This window comes from Alexandromys fortis, unplaced genomic scaffold (genome assembly GCF_014885135.2).
Source record: "Alexandromys fortis isolate MF-2015 unplaced genomic scaffold, M_Fortis_MF-2015_v1.1 scaffold_59, whole genome shotgun sequence".
NCBI lineage: Eukaryota > Metazoa > Chordata > Mammalia > Rodentia > Cricetidae > Alexandromys > Alexandromys fortis.
This window is the reverse complement of record NW_026067943.1, coordinates 10,012,946-10,035,411: the sequence shown is the minus strand read 5'-3', so window position 1 is coordinate 10,035,411 and position 22,466 is coordinate 10,012,946. Positions and strand designations below refer to the sequence as shown.

Sequence of the window (22,466 nt, the reverse complement as noted above, 5' to 3'; positions counted from 1 at the left end):
TTGCCGTCGGCCTCGGTGCTTGCTGACACCATGCTGCCCTGATTGTGTCTCACAGTCTCAGCAGCCCAGGTTAGAGGAGGTCACGACCTCACCTGGAAAGGCTTCCCCGCCTGAAGAAGGCTGTCTGGAACAGTGCAACCGTAACCCCAGCACTTGGGAAGCTGAGCCATGAAGATCAGGTGTGCAGGGCCAGCCTAGACTACCTAACGAGAACCTGCCGAAATAAAGAAATAAACAAATAAATGGAAAAGTTTTTCTGAGTGGTTTGAAGGTGCCCTATTAACGATTTGCAGCTGTGAATTGGCCTTCCTAGTTATGTTTGACCTAGGCAATTTTTTTTAACTTTGATTTTTCAAGATTTTTAAAAGTTTATTTTCATTTTATGTTCATTGGTGTTTTGTCTGCGTGTATATCTATGTGAAGGTGTCAGATTCCTTGGAATTGGAGTTACAGACAGACGTGAGCTGCCATATAGATGCTGGAAATGGAACCTGCGTCCTCTGGAAGAGCAGCCAGTGCTCTTTATCACTGAGCCATCTCCCCAGCCCCTATTTTTCAAGGTTTTATTTTCTATGTGTGGGTGTTCTGCCTGCATGTCTATCTGTGCACCATCTGAGTACCTGGTGCCCAAGGAGGCCAGAAGAGGGCATCAGAGTCCCAGGAACCGACAGTACAACCAGGTGTGAGTCACCGTGTGGTTGCTGGGAATCGAACTCAGATCCTCTGGAAGAGCAGCCAGTGCCCTAAACCGCTAAGCCATCTCTCTAGTACCCCATTTTTGAAAAAGAGATTTTAAGCCATTTAGTGGTGCCTTTAATCCTGGCACTCCAGAAGCAAATGCAGGTGGATCTCTGTGAGCTCGAGTCCAGCCTGGTCTACAGAGCGAGTTCCACGACAGCCAGGGTTACATGGTGAAATCTTGTCTCAAAAAAAAAAACCAAACTAAAACAAAGATTAAAATTAAGCTTCTTCATTTAGAGTGTGTGTGGTATACGCAGGCTACAGGGGCAGGCCAGAGGGCAGCCTTTCAGTGGTTGGTTCTCCCCAACCCCATACCATATGGGGTTCTCAGGCTTGGCAGCAAACGCCTTTGCTCACTCAAAGTTTGCATTTTCTCACCAGCTGAAAATCTGTATTCTTAAAAGACATCTAAGAAACACCGTTAATGTGGGAAGTACAGTAGGTTGATAGTGGAGTCTTTAAAACTCTGTGTGTTCATCAGTCCAGCACCTGTTTGTGAGGTGCAGATGGCATAGGCCCCTTCCAGGGCACAGATGACAAGGGCATCCACACACCAGCCTGGCTCAGAGCCCACATGACTGGAGACAGCAAGACTAATTTGGTGGCTTTTCAGACATCTTTATAGATAGGGAAGGGAAAATTGAGGCTTGGAGCAGAGGGGAGGAATGCAGTGGAACCAGAGTCTGCAGGCCGTGTGGACTGCCTGAGCAGACCCAGTTACTGGTGCTGGAGGACAGGGTGGCCGCTGCAGATGCTGAGCTCAGGCCTCCAGACCAAGATGCAATCACATCACCCGGTAGAACGGCACAACTCAGTTCAGGCGCTGCAGGCAGGAAGCAGGGGCATCTTCCCTGCCCCCGAAACTCTCCTGGAGGCTGTGGAAGATGCTAGTTAGCCCGACAGGTCAGGGCCAAAGGCTGAGGCCCTTCAGGCTCAGTTCCTGTGGGGAAAGTAGACAGACAAAATGAAAGGGCAGGGCCGAATGAAGCTCCTCAGACTGGATTTGCACCCAAGTCACCAGGGGAAGGAAAGAATGATGTGACTCAGCGGCCTGAAATGCAGTTTCCAGGCGTCTCCAGGGAGCACTGTGGATGCTGCTGCTGGCTCTTGGGCCCAGGTGGCAGTAGCAAGCAGTGCTTGGCTAGGACACTGCAGGACAACACCAACGAGAAGCCACAGCTCCTTTTCTTCCCAACAGGCCACAACAGCCACTAACCACATTGGCCTTCTACCCTGTCCCAAATTGTGGGGCAAAAAATATCCCTAAAGACGGCCGGGGTGTGACACACCTGTCACTTGTGATTACACAGGGACTTTAAGTCTAGCCTGGGTTACGAGAGAGTCCCAACTGAAGGATCATCACTCCTTCAGAGTGAAGGCCTCACTAAGTCCTCCTCGTGGGACATGTACTGACTTGTGAGGGGCTCATTTTATGACTCAGCACTCATGGTGTGTGTACTGTGGGAGGCCCACGCTTTAAACCAGCACTAATTTTCTGTTGCAGGCAACCATGCATATTAACACTTAATGCTCGTGTACCGTGATTGACTCGTGGATACAACAGCATTCATGGTGCATGTACTACAGGAGGCTTACACGTGTATCTTACCACTCATGTATGTGCTGTGCAAGACCCATCAGCCCTTCAAGAACCGCCTTATCCAAAGGTCTGTAGACCTTCTCCCTTGGTGTGGGGAGGGAGAGCCCTCTTATTCCAATGGCCAAAGGCAGCAAAGGTCAGTTGTGAGCCCTTGGATTTGAGGCCCTCTGGGCCTCCACCTCACCTGGGACCTAGGCAGGGATTAAACAGGATTGCTGGAGGTCCTGGCAGCCGTGGAGCCTGTCTTGTGTGCCCCGAAAGCGGTGATAAAAATGTTGATGACCACAGTAGTGAAGACCAAGGACGTGGCAGCATTGCTGAGCTGATTTAGACGCCATTGGTTCCCTACCTCATTCAGGTTCAGCCTGGCTGTGGAGACAAGATCAGGTGGGTGGTGGGTGAATCTAGGGCTGAAGCCTGGAGCTTCCCTCTCCCCACCCAGGAACTTGGAAGCAGCCTGGCTTTAGAGACTGGGAAGACATCAAATCACTGGATTGAGATGTGTGTGAATCTTCTGACCGGCCTAAGAGGCAATTTACATGGTGCTCACAGAAAGGGGTGAGGAGCAAAGACTTTGTCGAAGAGAGGAAGGGTGCTTACAATATAAGACCACCACCGGCCAGGCGGTGTTGGTGCACGCCTTTAATCCCAGCACTTGGGAGTCAGAGATTGGCAGATCTCTGAGTTCAAGGCCAGCCAGGTCCAGGGCAGTTAGGGCTGCTACACTGAGAAACCCTGTCTTGAAAAGCCAAAAGAAAAAAAAATAGACTGGCCTGGTGGGGTCAGTCATTCAGCAGCTGTCGATGGATGCCCATCGATGGGATATGAGGAGAAAGGACAGGAGCTGCCCTCACTGTAGGATAGAGGACTGGCTCTGTCAGCAGGACTGGCTGGGAAGTTTCATGGGCATGCCGGGCCCTTTCCTACCACCAGGGGGCACCAAGGCAGAAAGTCTGACTGCAGGCTGGGCTTACCAATGACGACGAGAAGAATGCCAATGACAACTTGCAGGAGCAGAGAGACACTGATGAGGGCTATGAGGGTGGCGTAGTACTGCGAGGATGGCCCCTGCTCCAGCACCACTTTCAGCCGCGTGGCATTGGACATGAAGAGCGCCACATCCAACATGCTCTCTGCCACGCTCTTCTTGGTGGCATAATGGTTCAGATTGAGAGGCTGGTGCCCTCTGGAGATGGAGTGCCCGTGCTGTAAGAGAGGAGATTCTGGTGAAGGGGCTGGGAGGGAAGGAAGGGCTTTAATATCCTTCCCAAAGGAGATGGAATGTCCTCCCGGGTGACAGAGACGGTGTCCCTGTTCAGCTTCTGACCTGAAAGCAGCGGAGGGTTGGATAGATGAGCAGGTGAGCAGAGGATGAACTATTGGATGAATGGATTGGGGATAGAACCTCTGGACCACTAAGCTCCGGATTAACTAATGTTGCCTTGTGATACCTACTTCACAGAGAGACGCTGGTCCCTTACACCTTCACATAGTCAGATGAACAACAACAACAGAAGGAGCTCTGAGGTCTTCCAGAAAGGCTGGACCTATCCTAGCCAGAGCCTTGATCAAGACTCCTAGAACTTCAACCCTGCTCCAGCACACACTGATTGTCAAACACGGGCTGTTAGAAAACTCATGTACACAGCAGTGCATATGAGCTGCAAGTTCTTAATTTTAAAAACCGTTTGGGGAGACTGGGGATGTAGTTCAGTAGTACCCTGCTCCACAGCACACCCAAGGCCTTAGTTTTAATTCCTACCACTGCTGAAATGCATTATTATTAGTTTGGATTTTCAAGACAGGGTTTTTCTATGTAACAGCTTTGGCTGTCCTGGAACTCTCTCTGTAGTCCAGGCCGCCCTTGAACTCTCAGAGATCTGCCTGCCAATGCCTTCTGAGTGCTGGAATTAAAGGTGTGTGCTACCGCTACCCATCTAGTAAATTATTTTTTAATTATCTTAAAATAAAATTACTTTTGAGGTATAAAATAAAGATCTCCCTAAGCCACTAACTCCAAAAGACAAAACCATAATATAGGCTGTATGTAAACCTCTGATTTAGACCAGGAAAATCAAGTCCCCTCTCTGCTGCAGAACCTCCATAGCCGGCCACCCAAGAGGACTTGGGAGATCAGTTTAACAATGGTGCTTTGGGCATTCGGAGCTAGAAGAAGCCAGAAGCAGGGAGACTATTGCAGTGTGGTCCCGTAGGGCATGGTGGTGCCCACCTGTAATCCTGGAACTAGGAAAGCAGGGTGTCTTAGGGTTTCTGTTGCTATGAAGAGACACCATGATCTTATAAAGGAAAACATTTAATGGGGTGGCTCACTTACAGTTCAGAGGTTCTGAGGGTTTTGTTTGTTTGGTTGGGTTTTTTAGCCTATTTAATCAGAACCTTGGGGCTTTCAAAGAAGCCAGGTGTGGTAGCTCACATCTGAAATCCCAGTACTTGAGGACAATTGCTGTCAGGAGCCATTTCCCCCTATCATTACAGGAACCATCACCCTGGGGAGTCTGCAGGGACCCTCACACCCATAATTATGTTCTATTGACAGAATCTGCCCCCCCCACCCAATTAACTGTTAATCTGTTAGCAGAACACGCCTCACATTCCAGCTACCCAGGGAACCAGGTGTGGCAACTTGTGACTTCCTGGCCTATCTATCTGTCTGAATGTAACCTGGCCTATGTGACCTGGAACATGCGGCAAGAATCCAGTTACCCTACCCCCCATTCCTTACCATATATAAACTGTAACCCGTCCCTAATAAACGGAGGCTTTGACAAATCTGCTTAGCCTCCTTCTTCTGTCTTAGCTCATTCCCTTCCAGGTAGCACCCCTCCGTGACCCTGGAATAACTAGCTGCAGGGTGGGTTACAACCCCTAGACTAGTGACCCACCCAAGGCGGCAACAAATTGCCATGAATATAAGGCCAGCCTGGGCTAAATTGTGCCTCAAAAATAAATAGGACTGAGCCGGGTGGTGGTGCATGCCTTTAAACCCAGCACTCGGGAGGCAGAAGCAGGCAGATCTCTGTGAGTTCGAGGCCAGCCTGGTCTTCAAGAGCTAGTTCCAGGACAGGCTCCAAAGCTACAGAGAAACCCTGTCTCGAAAAACAAAAAACAAACAAACAAACAAAAGGACCGGCTAGATGGCTCAACAGCTAACATGCTTGCCACACAAGGCCTAGGGAGTCTGATACCTGCAACCCACTGTGGAAGGAAAAAACCCACTCCTGAAAATTGTCCTGACATCTACACATGTGCCACGGCATGCATAATAGACACACGACAACAACAAAAATTTAAAGTATACACTAATAAGTGTATCCAAGATGTCCTAAAAGTCTATTTGGAGTTGAATACAGTGGCTAAGTCTGTAATCCCAATACTCAGGAGGCTGAAGCATAGGTTCACTTGAAATTCAAGGCTAGCCTGGTCTACCTACAATGAAGACACAAAACACTTCACACACAAACTCAAACTCCCTCCTTTTGTTTGTTTTGGGTTAGTTCTGGTTTGGTTTAATATATCTACTAGATAGGCTCTCTCTATTTATAGCCCAGGCTAGATTCGAACTCACCATCTTCTTGCCTCAGCATCTTAGGAGATGTATGCACTCCATCCAGCTTTAAGCAAGTTAGGAATGCATGAGAGGCGGTGGGGAGAATCAGGTGCACAGCTTGGCCAGGGCATGAGACTGGAGATCCATAGGAACTCCTCATTAAATATACATAGCACACCTGCTAAGACAACTTGAGGCTGAGTACCCCGCCCCCCCCCCCCCCAAAATTAGAGCAGGCAGTCACCATCCATTCAGGCCCTGGGCTTGACTCACTGTGCTACAGGCTGCTCGCCCCAGGCACTGATTACTAGTTGTTTTTCATGGCCATCAAAATCAGACTGAAGGCCCCATGGGTGTTGTTCGGTTAGGAGAATGTTTACCTAGTGTCCAGAAAGCCCTGGACTTGATTTCCCAGGACAACACAAATGGATCCTGGTGACATATATTTGTAATCCTAGAGGTAGACAGGGGTCTTGACTGGGTTTGTTTGCTCTGCCAAAGACTGAAAAGGAGGCAAGGCTGTAGTGGCGCACGCCTTTAATCCCAGCACTGGGAAGGCAGAGGCTGGCGGATCTCTGTGTGTTCAAGGCCAGCCTGAGTCTACAGGATGAGTTCCAGTACAGTCAAGACTACACAGAGAAATACTACCTCAAGAAAAAAAATGAGGGAAAAAATAAAAATGAAAAGATAGGAAAAATCTTGAGCTCAATAGGTAGCAGCAGAGAAATCTCAAAGAGCACAGACAACCAGATAGCATCAGTAGTTGAACAGAGGCCTTTAACAAAGGTGAGGAGACCCACACATAGGGCAGACGCTCAAGAAAAAGACCCTCTGCAAAGCAGAGGGAGACTCAGAAAGTTGAGAACTCCAGTCTTTTCTTCTCCAAACTCTTCTCTGAAGAGTTTTTCTTCCCTAATTTAGGGCTGATCAGTTCGAAGAAAGAAGGGCTGAATTGGTCCGCCACTGCTGCAGAGCAGAGCGTGGGAGGGTCTATCTTAAGCTGGAGCTAGTTCATCAGTGGGGGCTGCTGGTGGGAGAAAAAGCAGGTAGGAGACGGAGCTAGACAAAGTCCCCAGTAGGCAGGCAGACAGGGACAGGGGCGTGGCTAGGTAATTCCATCAGGGAGTCACTCTCCAAAGGCAGAGGCAGGAAGATCAAGTTCAAGGCTGCTTGAAGACTTGAAGTTCAGATCCTCAGCGCTCACATAAGAGCCAGGCATGGGGGAGCAGAAACAGGTGGATTCTGGAGTCTGCTGGCCAGCCAGCCTAGTCAATCCAGGAGCTCCTGGTGTGGTAAAAGAATGGCTCAAATAGAGCCAAGAGTGATAGGGAAGATGCCCAACTTTGAACCCTGACCTCTACAAGCATGTGCATGAACATTCCATTGCCTACACAAATTTAATTAATCTACAAAATGTTCAAATATGTTTTATTTGAACATTTGGGTGGCCCCGGTTGCAAATAGAACATTTATCCTTCCCTGAGCTCTGTGGAAAAGAGAAGGCAAAGAGATGCATTTTGAAGGCGATGTCTAGGGGTTAAAATAGCATCCTGCCAATTGGTGGTGGTCCACACCCCTAATCCCATCAGAGGAGGCAAAGGCAGGCAGATCTCTGAATTCGAGACCATCTTGGTTTAGAGAAGGCATTCCTGGACAGTCAAGGCTACACGAAGAAGTCCTGTCTCAAAACAAACAAAAAACCAACCAAACAAAACATCACCTAACTCGCAACTGTTAGAAAATAAGTTAATAAAATCCTAGGTTTCTCTTGAACCCCTGAGTTAGAGCAGCTCCCAGCACCTTGGATGGCTGGCTTTCTTTTGTTTGCAGGGGGTGAGGAGGAAGCCCCCAGCTGCTCCTCTCTCCCTTCCTGTGCTGTGATCTTTTAGTGATAATACTTACTTTGTAGCCATGGCTGATGACATTGTATCAATAACTACAACTGCTAGAAGCGGCTGGGGGAAGGACCAGGGACACTCCAAGGTGGTGAACCTGTGCCCAGAGCTGCTTTAAAGCCAGAGGTGCGAGGATGTCTTCCTTATCTGTAAAGCACTTTATGAAATTCACATTTACAAAACAATAAAGTCAATTCAAACCCCCAAAACAAAAAATAAAAGTGAAAAGTGAAGAGATTGGCTCAGCTGAGCACTTGCTGCTCCTGCAGAAGACACAGGTTCGGTACCTGGCACTCATGTGGTGGCCCACAACCACCTTCAACTCCAAATCTAGGGGATCCAGTACTCTCTTCTGGACTCCCCTGGGAGCCTGCAAGCACATGGTGAACTTAGATACGTGCAGAGAGACAGAAAACACACACAGACACACATACACATACACACACGAACCAGAGTCTCACTACTTAGCCCCTGCTGTCCTCGAACTCGCTATGTAGGCCAGGCTAACCTTGAACTCACAGAAATCCACCTGCTTCTGCCTCTGGAGTGTTGGGATTGAAGGCATGGGCCACTCTTTTTTTAAAAAAAAATATTTATTTATTTATTATGTACACAATATTCTGTCTGCATGTATGCCCGCACACCAGAAGAGGGCACTAGACCTCATTATAGATGGTTGTGAGCCACCATGTGGTTGCTGGGAATTAAACTCAGGACCTTTGGAAGAGCAGGCAATGCTCTTAACCATTGAGCTATCTCTCCAGACCCATGGGCCACTCTCAAAAAAAAAAAAAAAAAAAAAAAAAAAAAACAACAACAACAAAAAACCCAACCCAACAAGCCAGAAAAGTTCCAAGTCAACCTCTGCTATGTAAGTTTGGTTTTATACACCCTGTCCCCCCACAAATCAGACTAGGCTTCAGAGGAAGCCTAGAGAATAATAGAGAGAGAGCTGTAGACATAGAAGGCACGGGGTAGTCCTGTCTTTCTCTGACCTTTTCCCCCATTGGATTTTTCTGGGGTTTGGCTTGCAGCCAGTGCTGAGGTTGTGGAGGTGGTGACAGATTGGGGGTGAGGACCTGTTGGACTTGGAAAGCCACTCCCTCACCCACAGCTTTTATAAATGAAATTCAAGCAAGTCTCTGTGTATGGTCAGCTGGCCTGGCTAGTTAAAAGTCAAGGATCTCAGGGCTAACTTCACAAAGGCCAATGGTCACTTGGGTCACAAGGTTATAGTCCTGGCCCACTTGGTAAAGGCCTGTTCTGAGTCATGAAGGACACCCACAGATAGCTCACCTGATCAACATCCTCCTATAGGCTGCCCCCCACCTCCTCCTCCCCCCACCCTTGCCCACACTGAGCTGATACCCACCCGCTCCCAAGCCCCTCCTTACCCATCCTCCAGTACCTTGTTCCTCCTCCCAAAGGCAGCTCACTCGTGGTTCAAGAGTTGCTAGACTGGGCTAGCTCTAAAAGCTTGCAGTGGGCAAGCCTTAATTCAGCCTTCTAGCCATGTGTGCACACTGACCGTGTGTGAGGCTAGGAGGACAAAGGGGTACTGGAATGGGTGAGTACCTCTTTCCAAATTTCTGCAAAAAGTGTTGTAATTTCTCAGCCCCCCCCCGCCCCCCTTCCCCGGGCGCTTGTCTCTGTGTGCATTGTATTCACACGTGCACATCATGTATTCCACCACTGGGCCACGTGCGGCCTCCCTGCCTTTTGCTGCTGTCTCTTTAAGAGCCTGTTTTAGAGAGGATGTGGGACTCCCTGTAGGAGGAGGTGTAGGCCTGTTTGAATTTAGGTCTCTCACTTTCATTTTGCTTTCCTGGGCTCCTCTCCGGAAGGACAGCTCTCCTGTGTCCACAGGGTGGCATGCGAGGTTTAAAGAAACTGCTTGGGTACTGGCTGTCAGGGTGCTCTTTCAGCCCCAAGGAAGTGCCTGCCACCATATGACAGGCCCAGATTGTTGAGGAACCCAGGGACCTGAGCCTGAAGACAACACAAGGGAATAGCCTAGAACCTACCAGACACCACCGTGAAGGGACAGCTAAAGACATTCAGTGCTGATGGAACCTGGTGATACTGCCTGCAATGCCAACACACTGGAGACGGTGGCAGGAGGAATGGGAATTTCAGGCCATCCTGGGCCACACAGCAAGATAGCAAACCCAAACAAAACAATTTAAAGAAGCCAGGTCAGGGTGGGCTGATGGGTGTGGGGACTGCAGTGGACCTGGAGCCTGGGGAGGGAGGAGGAGTCAGAGGCAGCTGTGATGAGACCCTGGAGGAAATGGCTTTGAGGAGGGTTCCCTCTCTGGATCTTTGCAAGTGAGGAAAACATTTTCCCTGCCTTCCTGGGCCTGAGGATGGGATTGGCTGTTCCCCTGAACCCTGCAGTAAGACATCCTCTTCTCCTGAGCCCCAAGCCCACTACAACTCCATCAGGGATCTGGCTAAGGGAGGGGGATGGGAGGGAGGCCAGTGGTGCCTCAGATCTGGCCCTTTAAGGTCAGAGCCCAGGCGGGTCAGAACAAAGGCCCGGGAATGTGGGCTGGATCAGGGAGCAGAGCCATCCAGTGTGACTCATTCATGTTTCATGGACTCAGAATCCCTGGCTCCTACTTGCCTCGGCCTTTCCCATGGCCAAGGGACAGCACTCAGGGCCTGTCTGCAGAGCTCACACCAGGTGACTCCCATCCAACCCAAACCCTGCTAGGGAGGGTCCATGAGCCTGGGCTCCTGGCTTTGGGGCTCAGTTCTACCCAGATTGTGGGTAGATAGGAAACTGAGATTAGATCAGGAGGAAAGCCAGGCCCATGGAGGAGAGGCAGAAGGACCCTTCTTCCCAGAAGTACAAACAGAACCCACATTGTTCTCTTCCTTTCTTAGTCTGAGATCTGCCTCCCAGTGCCCATCTCTCAGGGGCTCGCAGAGGGCCTGCTCTCTTTAGCCCTGTATTTTCATTTAGTAGTAGTGGGACACTGAGTCTAGGGTCCAAGAGGCCCTGTTCTAGGCACACAGCCCCAGAGAATCCTGCCAGCCAGGGAAACCTGGGAACCGAAAGGCCACTTGCTGTATGTAGTTGGTGTGAGTTGTAACAGCGGGCTGCAGAGAGAGTAGGGGTAAAAACTCAGAGGTCCATTCTGGGGCCCCGAGTACCTCCAGGACCTGACAGGATATGGGCTTGTGATTGGGATGGGTAGGTAGAGGGTAGGCACACACCAAGGACCTAATTCCCGCCCCTTGCCTCGCCTTCCCCCTTCCAGTTTACAATCCCTTAGCCCTCTTGCCAGACCCTATCTGACTCCCAAGATTGGGGATCCCTTCAAGTCAACCCCATTATTCAGCCCTTCATCTTTGTTGTTCTGTATTCTTACTTCTTTATAAAGCTAACGTGGTCAGGAAGGGACTGCCTCTTTAAACCGAAGAGTAAACATGTTGTCACATGGTTTATTGACATTCTGGTTATCGGGGACTGTGATATCCACTGGCTCATTCTGCTTTTTCTTAGAAACAAGATGCTGTCTCACAGTGTGTGTGGGGTGGGTGTGTGTGTCCTGGAAGCTGGATAAGTAACTGTTCTACCAAGAGGCTACAGAGGACCTAGAGCCCCACAGGGTGAGCACTGCCAGGAGGTGCAGGAAGCTGAAGGAGACCTGGGTCCCCCTCCCTGATCTCTCTAGCTGAAGTATGAGCAGGCCAGCTCTCCCTGGAGCCGAGTTCTTCTTAGCAGAACCATCTAAGAACGGGGAGGCCCCCTCCTCTGGGCGGAGAGTTTCAGGGTTGAGGATATCTGCTGAGAGGAATTGAGGCCAGGCAGCTGTGGGGCCAGGCAGGGTAGAGGCAGTGAATCACTTTGCCCTATGCAGCTCCAGGCGCTGGTGACCTTTGGGTGAGTCACTGCCGTCAGTTTTGAGAAAAGCCATGTGGGCAGTGTTTCTGTGTGTCAGCTCAAACTCAGGTTCTGCACAGAGTAGGCCCAAAGGAGCCGTGACCAATGACGACCTTTCAGTTGGCCTCAAAATGGCAGTCCACCCAGGAGTCTAGAAAGATGGTGGCGAATGCCAGGCTTCCTGATTTCCCACCCCAGGAAAGGGTGGGTCCAGCCCAGGCAGAGTGCTTGTTTAAATAATGACTTCAGGAAAGTTTTTCTACTAACGGGTTTTAGGGTTTTAGGTGGGTGTTGGAGCGTCTGCTGGCCTGTCAGAATTGAGCTTGGGAGGACGATGGGCCTGCCCCATTGTCTTGTACACGTACTGGAACCATGTAGTGTAGCTGTGTGTAGCATGTAGTGTAGCTGTATGTAGCATGTAGTATAGCTGTGTGTAGCATGTTGTGTAGCATGTTGTGTAGCCTCGGCTCCAACAATCCGGAACCGCGCCGCTCATGGTTATGGAGGACATACCTAGCATCTGGCACCGCACTAAATACAGGACATGAGTCAGCTGGGCTCTCATTTAGTTCGGCAAAGGAGGTGAGAACAGTCACCATCTAGTGAGCAAAATGCAGAGAGCCCAAGCAACTCGCCCCAAACCACACAGCAACGTTTCCCCCATCTCTGTACTGGGGTCTGCAGTTTGACTGATCCACTACAGTGTCCCAGAAGCTAAAGCAAATTACTTCAGTTCTAATGATAAACACGGGAGTTCTGTGTGGAGTCGCATGTCTGTAACCTCCGCACTCAGGAGGCTGGAATACAAGGCAAACAAGGACAACCTGGGAAAGAAACAAAATGAAGCAATGGACTCTAAAGCTGAAATACGTGGCCTGAGATGAAAGATGGCAATCCCATAGTTTGGGAAGGGCACGCTGCTCAGTGGAAGTCTAGCCCTCAGCCCCAGGGAAGCTTGCGCCAGGCTTTCCTGAGTCTTCACGGGCTGTGTCCCCAACCCCTGCATTGTTGTGGGAAGATAGGACATAGACGTGAAGGTAAACCTTGGATTCAAAAATGGTAAAAAGGAAGCTGGCTGGTGGTGGCACACACTTTTAGTCCCAGCACTCAGGAGGCAGGGACAGGTGGATCTCTGGAGGCCAGCCTGGTCTACAGATCAAGTTCTAGGACAGTCAGGGCAACAGAGAGAAACCCTGTCTGGAAAAAGAAACAAACAAAGAAAGTTAAGAGGGGGCTGAGGAGAGAATCTGGGAGAACAGGGTTGACCTCAGCTTCTTTGGCTGTGAGATGGGAACGTCCGTCCTGTTAGCTGTGAGCAGCTGCAGCTGAAGAAGGCTTGCCTTTATTCACAGGGCCTAGGGTTTGACAAAGGGGAGGGAAGGAGGAGGAGGGAGGCAGAGAGGAGGCAGCCCCTAGCAGGGGCGGGGAGAAGAGGAGGAAGATAGGTCCTTGAGAAATACTGAGCATACTCAAGAGAAGCAGGACAACCCCCCAGCTCAGGATTCTACTCCCACGTGTGGTTCGACAGGCATTTTAAACAGTCTCTTCTGCCGCAGGGCCTGTGTCCCAGCTTAACTTTTGGTGTAGGCACCGGTTAGCTTTTTCACAAGCCCCAGGGACTTGTAACGTCTTTCTCTACCACGACTCTCTCCACGCCCAAGCCCTGCCATACTACACCAGCCTCCCAAGAAAGGGAATGCTCACACAAGCCCGATGACACCACATCCAAGGTCCCTGTTCCTGCACTTGGGCTGCAGCCTTCTCCCTACAGCCACTCACCAGTCTGTCTCCTACTCCTCTCTCCACCCTTCCCCATGGGGCCGGCTGACAGCTAACCGTCCTGGAGGCTCTGCCCGGGCCCCAAGCAGGATGCTCAGAAGCAATGGCATACATTACTCACTGATCTCTGAACACACTCCACCCTTCCCGCCTGTCTGCCCTATGCCCATGGGAAGTGTCCTCTCTTCTAACCTCTTCCCCACCAAGAACACCTTACCAGGTACTGACAAGCTCTGCCCCCTGGCTACACTGGCCTTTGGTCATCTTTAAGCCTCTAGATGGCTCCCTCTGCTGTGTCTTCCCCATCCCTTTTGGGACAAGGGCTCACTGCATAGCCCAAGCTGGTCTTGAACTTAGGACTGTGCTGCTTCTGCTACCCTGATGCTTGGATGACAGGCTTGTGCCATCATGTCCAGCTACTCTCTACCCTTTAGATCCTCTCTTGCATATTTTTGGGTTGCACAGCTCAGTGTCTGTAGTGATGGGGCGAAGACCCTCCTACTGCAAGTGTCTTGCTTGTGTTTGGTGTGCAGCATTCTGGGATGCAGAGGAAGGAACTTAGTATCTCAAGTACACTAGCTACACTGTGCTCATCCATCAAGTATAGTCCTAGCCCAGTATTAGATTTTACTGTCTTCAGGTTCTTTAGGGTGAGCCACCAGGGACATCCCCTCCGGGACAGGGAGCAGCTCGGGACGTCTGTTGGAAAACCTGCTCCACCCTAAGGACTGTCTTTTCTCCTCTTGACTCCACTCAGCTGTGACCCTCATGAAGGGCTGATAGGCCCGGTGCTGTCTCTATCTTCAGGCCAAAAACACACGGAAGTGCAGATCTCTGCGGCTCTCGGTTTGGGGCAGGCCCGAGGCCTCCACTGTGCCGCCCTTGGCCTTCCATGCCAAGAGCAGCGGTCTTGCCCTTAGAAATCAACAGCGTCTAATCCGCGGTAGGGTGGGGTGTCTGTTGCGTGTTATTCTGCTGATAATCCCTGACTGGCCCTGAAAGCTCCTCCAGCCGTGGGTGCAGCCTCAGTGGGAGGCTCCAGCTCTTGCTCCAGGCAACAGGCCTGGGCCTCAATTTTGCAACACCAAGAACGAGGGGCGTGGCCTTCGGGGGAAGGGCTGCGGTGCTGCGGCTGTCCAGCAGGGGAGGCCAGGAAACAGCTCAGAGAGGCCCAGGTTAGCTCAGCCCCTCCTGGGCTGGAATCCAAGTCCTCTGATGCCCAAGTGACAAGGGGCCAACAGGGCTGGTCCTTCACGAGAGGAGACTGAGTGTATAGGGAGGCTGCAAGGGAGGACCTGCGTGGGAGAACTCCGTGAGGGCGTGGGGCCTGCTTACTCTTTCCAAGAAGTTTGTCCACCTCCCCTGCAAACAGAGCTTTGCCTGTGGCCTTCAGGAGTGCAGTTAACCGTAGAGTGACCACACACAAACTGCCCAAGAATCCATATGCTCTCCCACAGAACCCGGGCCGGACCAGGGCACTTTCTGGCTCAGCACTTTGCTCTGAGGTTTCTAGACCGCTTTGGCATTTAGCCCTAGAGCCCACTTTGGCTTTGGGGTTCACAAATACTGTTCTCAAAGCAGTATTCTCCGAGTCCACCCAGGCCACCTCTGCTGACCATAGGTCGATCCGCTTTTTAAGAGTTAACATGTAAACAGTTAGCATCAAAGCAGTGTTGCTAGCCAGAGCTTTAAAAGTGTGTGTAGCTAGTCCCCAGTTGTAAGGGAAGGAATTGAGGTTCCAAGAAATCAACTGCTCGAAATCTCCAGATCTGAAGGACTGTGTGCCCATATGGACATTCTTAAGCCTGGATTCTTTCTTATATACGGTTCTCAATGGTTTGTGGATTTGAAGAAGCAGCAGCGGCAGCGGCAGCGGCGGCGGCGGCGGCGGCGGCGGCTGGCGGCGGCGGCGGCGGGGGCGGGGGCGGCAGCAGGAGGGATCACACCGAAGGGAAGGTGCTGGGCTGGAGGTGTGGCTTGGTGATAGACCACTGACTTCCCTTTAGTGTGAGGGCTTGATCCCCAGCAGGGGTGGGGGCTGGGTAGGCAGTCTGATTTAACAGCTGAATCAGACACGCAAGGGAGGAGTGTCCAGATGGTCAAGGTCGGGCGTGAGGCCCACTGTCCTCTCCCTGACTCCTGGAGGCCTCCTCCTTTCTAAGTACCTGGGCTACACTTTCATTTTCCTTTGAATTCATTTAATAGCACCGATTTTTACAGAAAACCAAAGGTCAGAACAGTTCAGTAGTGTTGCTCAGGCTCACCCAGGTATTAGAGTTATTGGGATTTGAGCCCAATTTGACTCTGTGACCTGGGCCCTTAAGTCACTACACCATACAGCCCTGGAAAAAGGGTTCAGAAGCCTCGAAAAGCCTGCTATGGTGGCTCACACCTCCAATCCCAGTGTTTAGGAGGCTGAGGCAAGAGGATTGTTTAAGGCTAACCTGGGCTACAGAGAGCATTCTAGTTCAACCTGGGCTTCAAGAGTGAGACCTTGCTTCAAAAAACAAAGAAACCCTCAAAGATAGAACCACTCTAAAATGTTTTAATGTTGTATTTCTAGATCTTTCCGCAGAATAAATAACAAATTAAACCAAACTTGTGTTTCATTTTATACAAGCAATCAGGATGGTCTGGCAGCTTCTGTCCCCTGTACCCATTATTACCGTACTATTGCCTTGCTTAAGAGAGCCTGAGGCCCCTTCTTCTTTTCCTCTTTTCCTCCCTGCATGGGCGCTGAGGCCTCATGGATGCTGGGAAGGGCTCTGTCACACTGTGGTACACTATCTCGAGCCTCTGAGGCACTTGTTTTCTCTAAGCCTTGATGGAGAACCTAAATCCAGATAGAAGCCGAAATCCAGAACAATGAATAAATAAGTAAGTAAAGACAGAAAAAAACAAACAACACACCCATAAGACTTTGTGTACAAACAACAAAGCCAGAAGTTAATTAAGAAGCTGAATGTCAACATTGCCCATGACCGTGAGAGAGAGAGTTTGGGGTGTCCCCCACTAGAACATACATTTCAAAAGGCAAGAATTATTTGTTTGGACTGTAAGGCAATTAGAACAAGCAGTACTAACAGTTTCTGGCTGTAGTCCAGGTGAGAAGGCCCCGTGAAGGAGCCGGTATCTGATCTCTGACAGCTAGATGGGGAAAGGGGAAGGTGGCGAATTTCCCACCCCGCCCAGCCCTGCGAGAGCCAAGGTCCAGTTCAACAAACACAGTCCAGCTCCTATCGTGTGCAGTCATCAAGGGTTCAATAAAGATCCCTGCCTGCCTCATAGTCCAGGCCTCCAAATCTCCCAAAATGGCAAGGTTTAGCAGGGAATCTGGTTTATGAAATGGAAAGCCAGGAGATAAAAGCCCCTTCATCCCGCACAAATGTGAGTTTCAGAGACTCTGGACTTCGGCTCACCGCTCTGGCACCTCACTGGACATGGTAAGGGACGGAGTGAATGAATGATGCTTTTGTTCAGAATAGGCAGAAGGAAAAGGAGTTGAACTCCGTGACTCTCTCCAATGGAGCATCTTGCTCACTCAGCAAGGACTACATGAGTGTCTACTGCAGCATCCCTGGTCCCAGCCATAGATGAGACGAAGAGAGGAGGATGCTGGGAGCACTGGGTCAAAGCTGGGGTAAAAACTGTCCTAATGAGGGCCCTTCTGATTGACGTGTCAGCATGACTCAGCAGGACTGGGCCAGCTTCCATGAATTGGAAGAGGCCTCTCAGGACCCAGGCCTAGGTGGGTCGCCCTCATCCAGCACTCCTCCCTTCCTTTCCTAGGAGTGCAGTTAGGGACCTCACGTGGTGGCTCTCTTCCTTCCTCAGGAGTCCAGTGCCGCTGTGAGATGCAAAGATACAGTAACTGAACCATATCCTCACTCTGTAGTCTTCACCTCTGATGCAGCGGACAAAGCTGAAGAAAATCAAGGAGGAACAAACAAGCAAGCAATGGTTGTGTGCAGAGGAAGGGATCCAACTTAAGCCTGCCTTCCGTGTCTTTGCCGGGTGACCTCAGGCCACCATGAAGCCTTGTTGTTTCTCTGTTTCCAGGTGGGTGAAGGAGTCTTCTGGAAGACTTTCTTCTCCCCGGAAACCAGCATAGGCCTAGTCTGGATTTTAGCAAACCCACACACAGTAATTTGCTAACCAAGGTCGAGGGAATACCATGGGAAACAACCCAACAACAGGCTCTGGCAAACCCGCTCCTTCTGTGTCTTCCTCCGAAACAAAAGCTTGTGTATAGGAGGAGGTACCCTCCCTCCTACTGAGCTACATCCTCAACCTGCTCCCTACCTCCCTATGGCTGAGAAACAGTCTCCTATGGTCCTGGCTAGCATTAGTAGCTGAGGATGACCTTGAACTCCTGATCCTCCTGCTTCCACCTTGCCTGTCCTGGGGTTACAGGCATTCATCACCAAGACTGTTACCCAGGTGGCCTTGAATGCTTGGTCTCAACAACTTTCCTTCCTCTACCTACTGAGTAACTGGGATTATTATAGGCATGTAATTTCTTCCATGTCTGGCCTAACTGCGGCCTATTAAAAAAAATAAGTTTTTATAGTTTGAGTGTTTGCCATCAAACATGTCTGGTGCATGTCTGGCGCCCTCAGAAGCCAGAGGGATCATCAGATCCCTGGGACTGGAGTTACAAGCATTTGTCAATCACCATGTGGGTACTAGGAAACTGACCTGCGTCCTCTGGAAGGGCATCAAGTACCCTTAACTACTGAACTGTGTCTCTAGACCTCAGTATGCCCTCCATGTGTTCTCCAGCCACTGAGTTTCCAGTCTGCCTCAGCCGCACTGTAGGAATGCAGGAATTACAGGTGTTCGCCACCATATCTGCCTTTCTCATGAGGGTCACTGGGATTGAACTCGGATCACACAAGACACGTGCTTTTACCTGCTGGTCCATCTCGCCAGCTCTGTGACTCTTCAGTGCCCTTATTGGCTCACTGTTACATCTGTCCTTCCTTCCTTCCTTCCTTCCTTCCTTCCTTCCTTCCTCCCTCCCTCCCTCCCTCCCTCCCTTTCTTCCTTCCATCGTGGAATATCAATTTCAGATGTGTTACATTTTATGCTGTGGAACATTTGTTTAATGATGCAAAGATGTGATGTGTTCTTTTATGTTGCATTTGTTTAACTCTGTGAAATTGTATTACTTTGCCTAGAGCACCCGATTGGCCTTATAAAGAGCTGAAAGACCAATAGCTGGGCAGGAGAGGGATGCATGGAACTGCCAGGCAGAGATAAAAATAACAGGAGAAGAGAGTGAAGCAAGAAAAGGAGAAAGAGAGGATGAAGCCAGGGGCCAACCACCCAGCCACCCAGTCAGTTATGGAGTAAGAAGGAAAGAAATGTAGAAGAGAGAAAGGTGAAAGCCCAGAGGAAAAAGGCAGATGGGATAATTCAAGTTAAGAAAAGCTGACTAGCCGGCGATGGTGGCGCACGCCTTTAATCCCAGCACTCGGGAGGCAGAGGCAGGCGGATCTCTGTGAGTTCGAGACCAGCCTGGTCTACAGAGCTAGTTCCAGGACAGGCTCCAAAGCCACAGAGAAACCCTGTCTCGAAAAAAAACAAAAAACAAAACAAAACAAAAAAAAAAAAAAAAGAAAAGCTGACTAGAAACAAGTCAAGCTAAGGCCAGGCATTTATAAGTAAGCATAAGTCTCCGTGTATTTATTTGGGAGCTGGGTAGTGGGCCCCTGAAGATCAAAAAGTAAGAAAAACAAAACAACTTCCTTCCTTTCTGTTTCCTTGTTGTTGTTTGCTTGTTTTTTGATACAGGGTTCTTCTGGGCAGCCCCGACTATCATGGAATTCTCCCTGTAGACTAGGCTGGCCTTGAACTCAGAGATCTGCCTGCCTCTGCCTTCTAAGTGCTGGAATTAAAGGTGTGAGCCACCACACGTGGTATGTCTGTTCTTTCAAATTCTCCATACATACCCCCTCATTCATATTTCTTTCAAACCCTCTGAGGAAATCTTAGAGAGATTAACTTGCAAGGTCACACACAGCTGGGAGGTAGAAGAGTCAAAATTTGAATCCAGCCCTGTCTGAGTCTTCCAAACTCCTACCCTTTGAACTATTCTTAGAACCACTCACAGCTCTTGGTCCTTTGCCCTGGTCATGGAAGGCTGGAACTCTCAGGAAGTCAGCACAGTGCCCAGCACAGTGTCTGGTCAGTACTTATAGCAGGAGTGGACAGATGGATGGATACAGAATCCCCTGTGCACCCTGACCCCACCTCAGCACCCGCATTGTCCTGCCTGGAAGTTTCTCTGCAGCCCAGAGCGGTGCCCCAGGGTAAGGAGTCAGATGTCAACCCTGCATGCCTTCACCTTCTAAAAATACTAGGGAGCATGAGCCCTGCTTGTCACCCCAGTGCTATCTGGTTGTCCCCTGTCTGGTCCCTGTGCACAGTCCAGCACCTGCTCCCTCGAGCCTTCCTGCTTGACAGCTGCCCCCAGCATCCCATAACTTTCCTGTAAGACCAAGGCCAGATTTGCCTAAGAGAGAGCGAACTCTTGAGCACCCAGGCAAGGCCAGCTCCTCAGAATGGACTTTGGGACATCAATGCAGCTTTGGGCTTGCATAGGAAAGCCAGTCGTTCTTTGGCCAGGGCTCTATTTCCAGTTGTGTGTCTCGCTAGCTCATGGGGAGTTTGAGCTCTAGCCCATTTGAGGGCTGTGGACATCTAGGACGCTGGCGTTGGGACGCAGCACTGACCCTTAGCTGCCATGTGACTTGGGTCCTCTGTTAGTCACCTGCTAAAAAGGGGATAACAATATTACAAGAGTGATGTTATCATCCTATTTATAAATACATCTATTTATATGTATATATAAGCCTGAAAGGATAGAGCCTGAACTGCAACAGTCTCATCTCTAGGTTATGCCTGACAGATTCTTTTTTTTAATTTTATTATTTCATATGTGTTTTCCTGAATGTGTATCTGTGCACCACATGTGTATCTGTGCACCACATGTTTATCTGTGCACCACATGTGTCTCTGGTGCCTTTAGAGTCTAGAAGAAGCATTGGGTTTCCTGGAATTGGTGTTTCAAACAGCTATGAGCCACCATGTGGGAGCTGGGAATTGAAGCCTGAGTCCTCTCAAAGAACAGCTACAGTTCTTAACCACTGAGCCATCTCTTCAAACCCCATGGAGAGATTCTTTTATTCTTCTGCTTTCTCTACTTTTTCTTGCTTATTGATTGGTATTGAGAATTATTCCCAGCCCCTTGTGCAGACTGGGGGCATGCTCTGCCAAGCTCCCATATTGAATTACATAGTTACTTTGCTTGTTGACCCAATACCTGCTAAAGGGCAACTTAAAGGAGGGAGGCTTCGTCCTGGCTCACAGTTTGAGGGCATGGTCCATCATGGCAGGGAAGACTTGGCATCAGGACCATGATGCAGCTGGTTACACTGTGTCCACACTCAGAAGGCAGAGAAGGGCACTGTTACTCAGCATTCATCTGAGACCCAAGGCAGCTGTGAAGCAAGAGGCTTAAGGGAGCAGGTGCGGGTCGCAGACAGGGACAGTGCAGGGAGCAAATGGATCCTTGGGCGGTGACTGGCAGGACTCTGTTCCTCTATATTTTTAGATAGTGAAGGCACTAAAGGTTGGCATTTGCCTCCTTACCCCAGGGAACTGCCCTGGGCTGCTGGGACCCAAGTCTGGTGCTGCCTGCATTTGAGGTAAGTCTTTCCAGCTCAGTTAAACGTTTCTGGAAACACAGTCACAGATACGGTAGTGCAGTTTCCATGACAATTCTAAATCCAGTCTAGCTGACAGTTAAGATTAACTCTCTTACATGCTTTTTCCTCATTGAGGGAGTTATTTATTTACTTAAGTGTGGGTGGAGAAATTAAAGGACAACTTCCAGAGGTGATTTTTTTCCTTTCAACCACTTGGATCCCAAAGATCCCACTCAGGTAGTTAGACCTGGCAGAGACTCCTTTACTTTCTGAGCCATCTTGTCAGCCCAATGTTTTGATTTTAAGTGCTAAAAAAGCCAGATATGGGGCTGTTGATATAGCTCGTGAGTAAACGAACTATCTACCATGTTTGAGACCAGGAGTGTAGCACCCACAAGGAATACCAGCCCTTAGGAGGAAAAGAAAGGAAGAGCGGGGTTTGAGAACAGCCTGGGGTACCACTTGAGAGAGAAAAAAAATGATGACATCAGGGCACTGAGCCAAGTGTGGGGTCCGTCTCAGGGCTGCCTTCCCAAGCAGAGAAGCCAGCAGCCCTCTTGCAAGTATAAGAGAGAAGGATTAGGGCTCTCTAACAAAGAGGACCTCAGGTCTTGGAGAAGCCAGTGTCCACTGTGTTGATCATGTCCTGGTCCAAAGTGGTTCTCTAAACATTGAGATCTCCAACCTAGTCTGGCTTGGTCCTTCCTTTGGGGGTGAGTGGAGAGTCCCTCTTGATGTGGGAGTGATTTCTTATTAATAAAGAAACTGCCTAGGCCCATTTGCATTTGATAGGCCAACCCTTAGGTGGGTGGAGAAAACAGAACAGAATTATGGGAAAAAGAAGCTGAGAGAGAGTCGCCATGATTCTCCCGCTCCAGACAGACGCAGGTTAAGATCCTCCCTGGTAAGCTAGCTCGTGGGCTACACAGAATATTAGAAATGGGTTAGAACAATATGTAAGAGCTAGCCAATAAGAAGCTGGGACTAGCCGGACCAGGCAGTGTTTGAAAGAATACAGTTTCTGTGTAATTATTTCGGGCATAAGCTAGCCATGCGGGCGGCCGGGTGCCGGGGACGCAGCCCTGCCGCCGCTCCTATTTCAACAGATGGCGCCCAACGTGGGGCTAAATCCACTTAAAAACCTGAGAAGGCTTAAAAATAAGGGAGAGAGAGTTTAACACAGATTTTTGCTGTTTTGTTGGTGGCGTGCTGTAGAGAGATTCCTGATTCAGCAACAGCAGCAGAGAAAAAAAGCTGCGTCATTTTAAAGCGCGGCTTC

At 49.9% G+C, this 22,466-nt stretch overlaps 1 protein-coding gene across 4 annotated transcripts in view; it reads right to left on the bottom strand.

Moving 5' to 3' along the window:
* Window positions 1-923: 923 nt before the first annotated feature.
* The window catches only part of Ninj2 (ninjurin 2), a 105,515-nt gene continuing 83,972 nt past the window's right edge, over window positions 924-22,466 (bottom strand). For 2 of the 4 annotated variants that reach the window (XM_050148301.1, XM_050148298.1), the window contains 3 exons: window positions 3,316-3,547; window positions 2,526-2,710; window positions 924-1,681 (listed from right to left, as the gene is read on the bottom strand). In XM_050148301.1, coding sequence (XP_050004258.1) covers window positions 2,544-2,710; window positions 3,316-3,469 — 321 coding nt within the window. In that variant the 5' untranslated portion in view covers window positions 3,470-3,547 and the 3' untranslated portion in view covers window positions 924-1,681; window positions 2,526-2,543. Of the gene's footprint in view, window positions 1,682-2,525; window positions 2,711-3,315; window positions 3,548-9,198; window positions 9,355-22,466 lie in introns of those variants that run through there. The other 2 variants (XM_050148300.1, XM_050148299.1) reach the window with 2 other exon arrangements.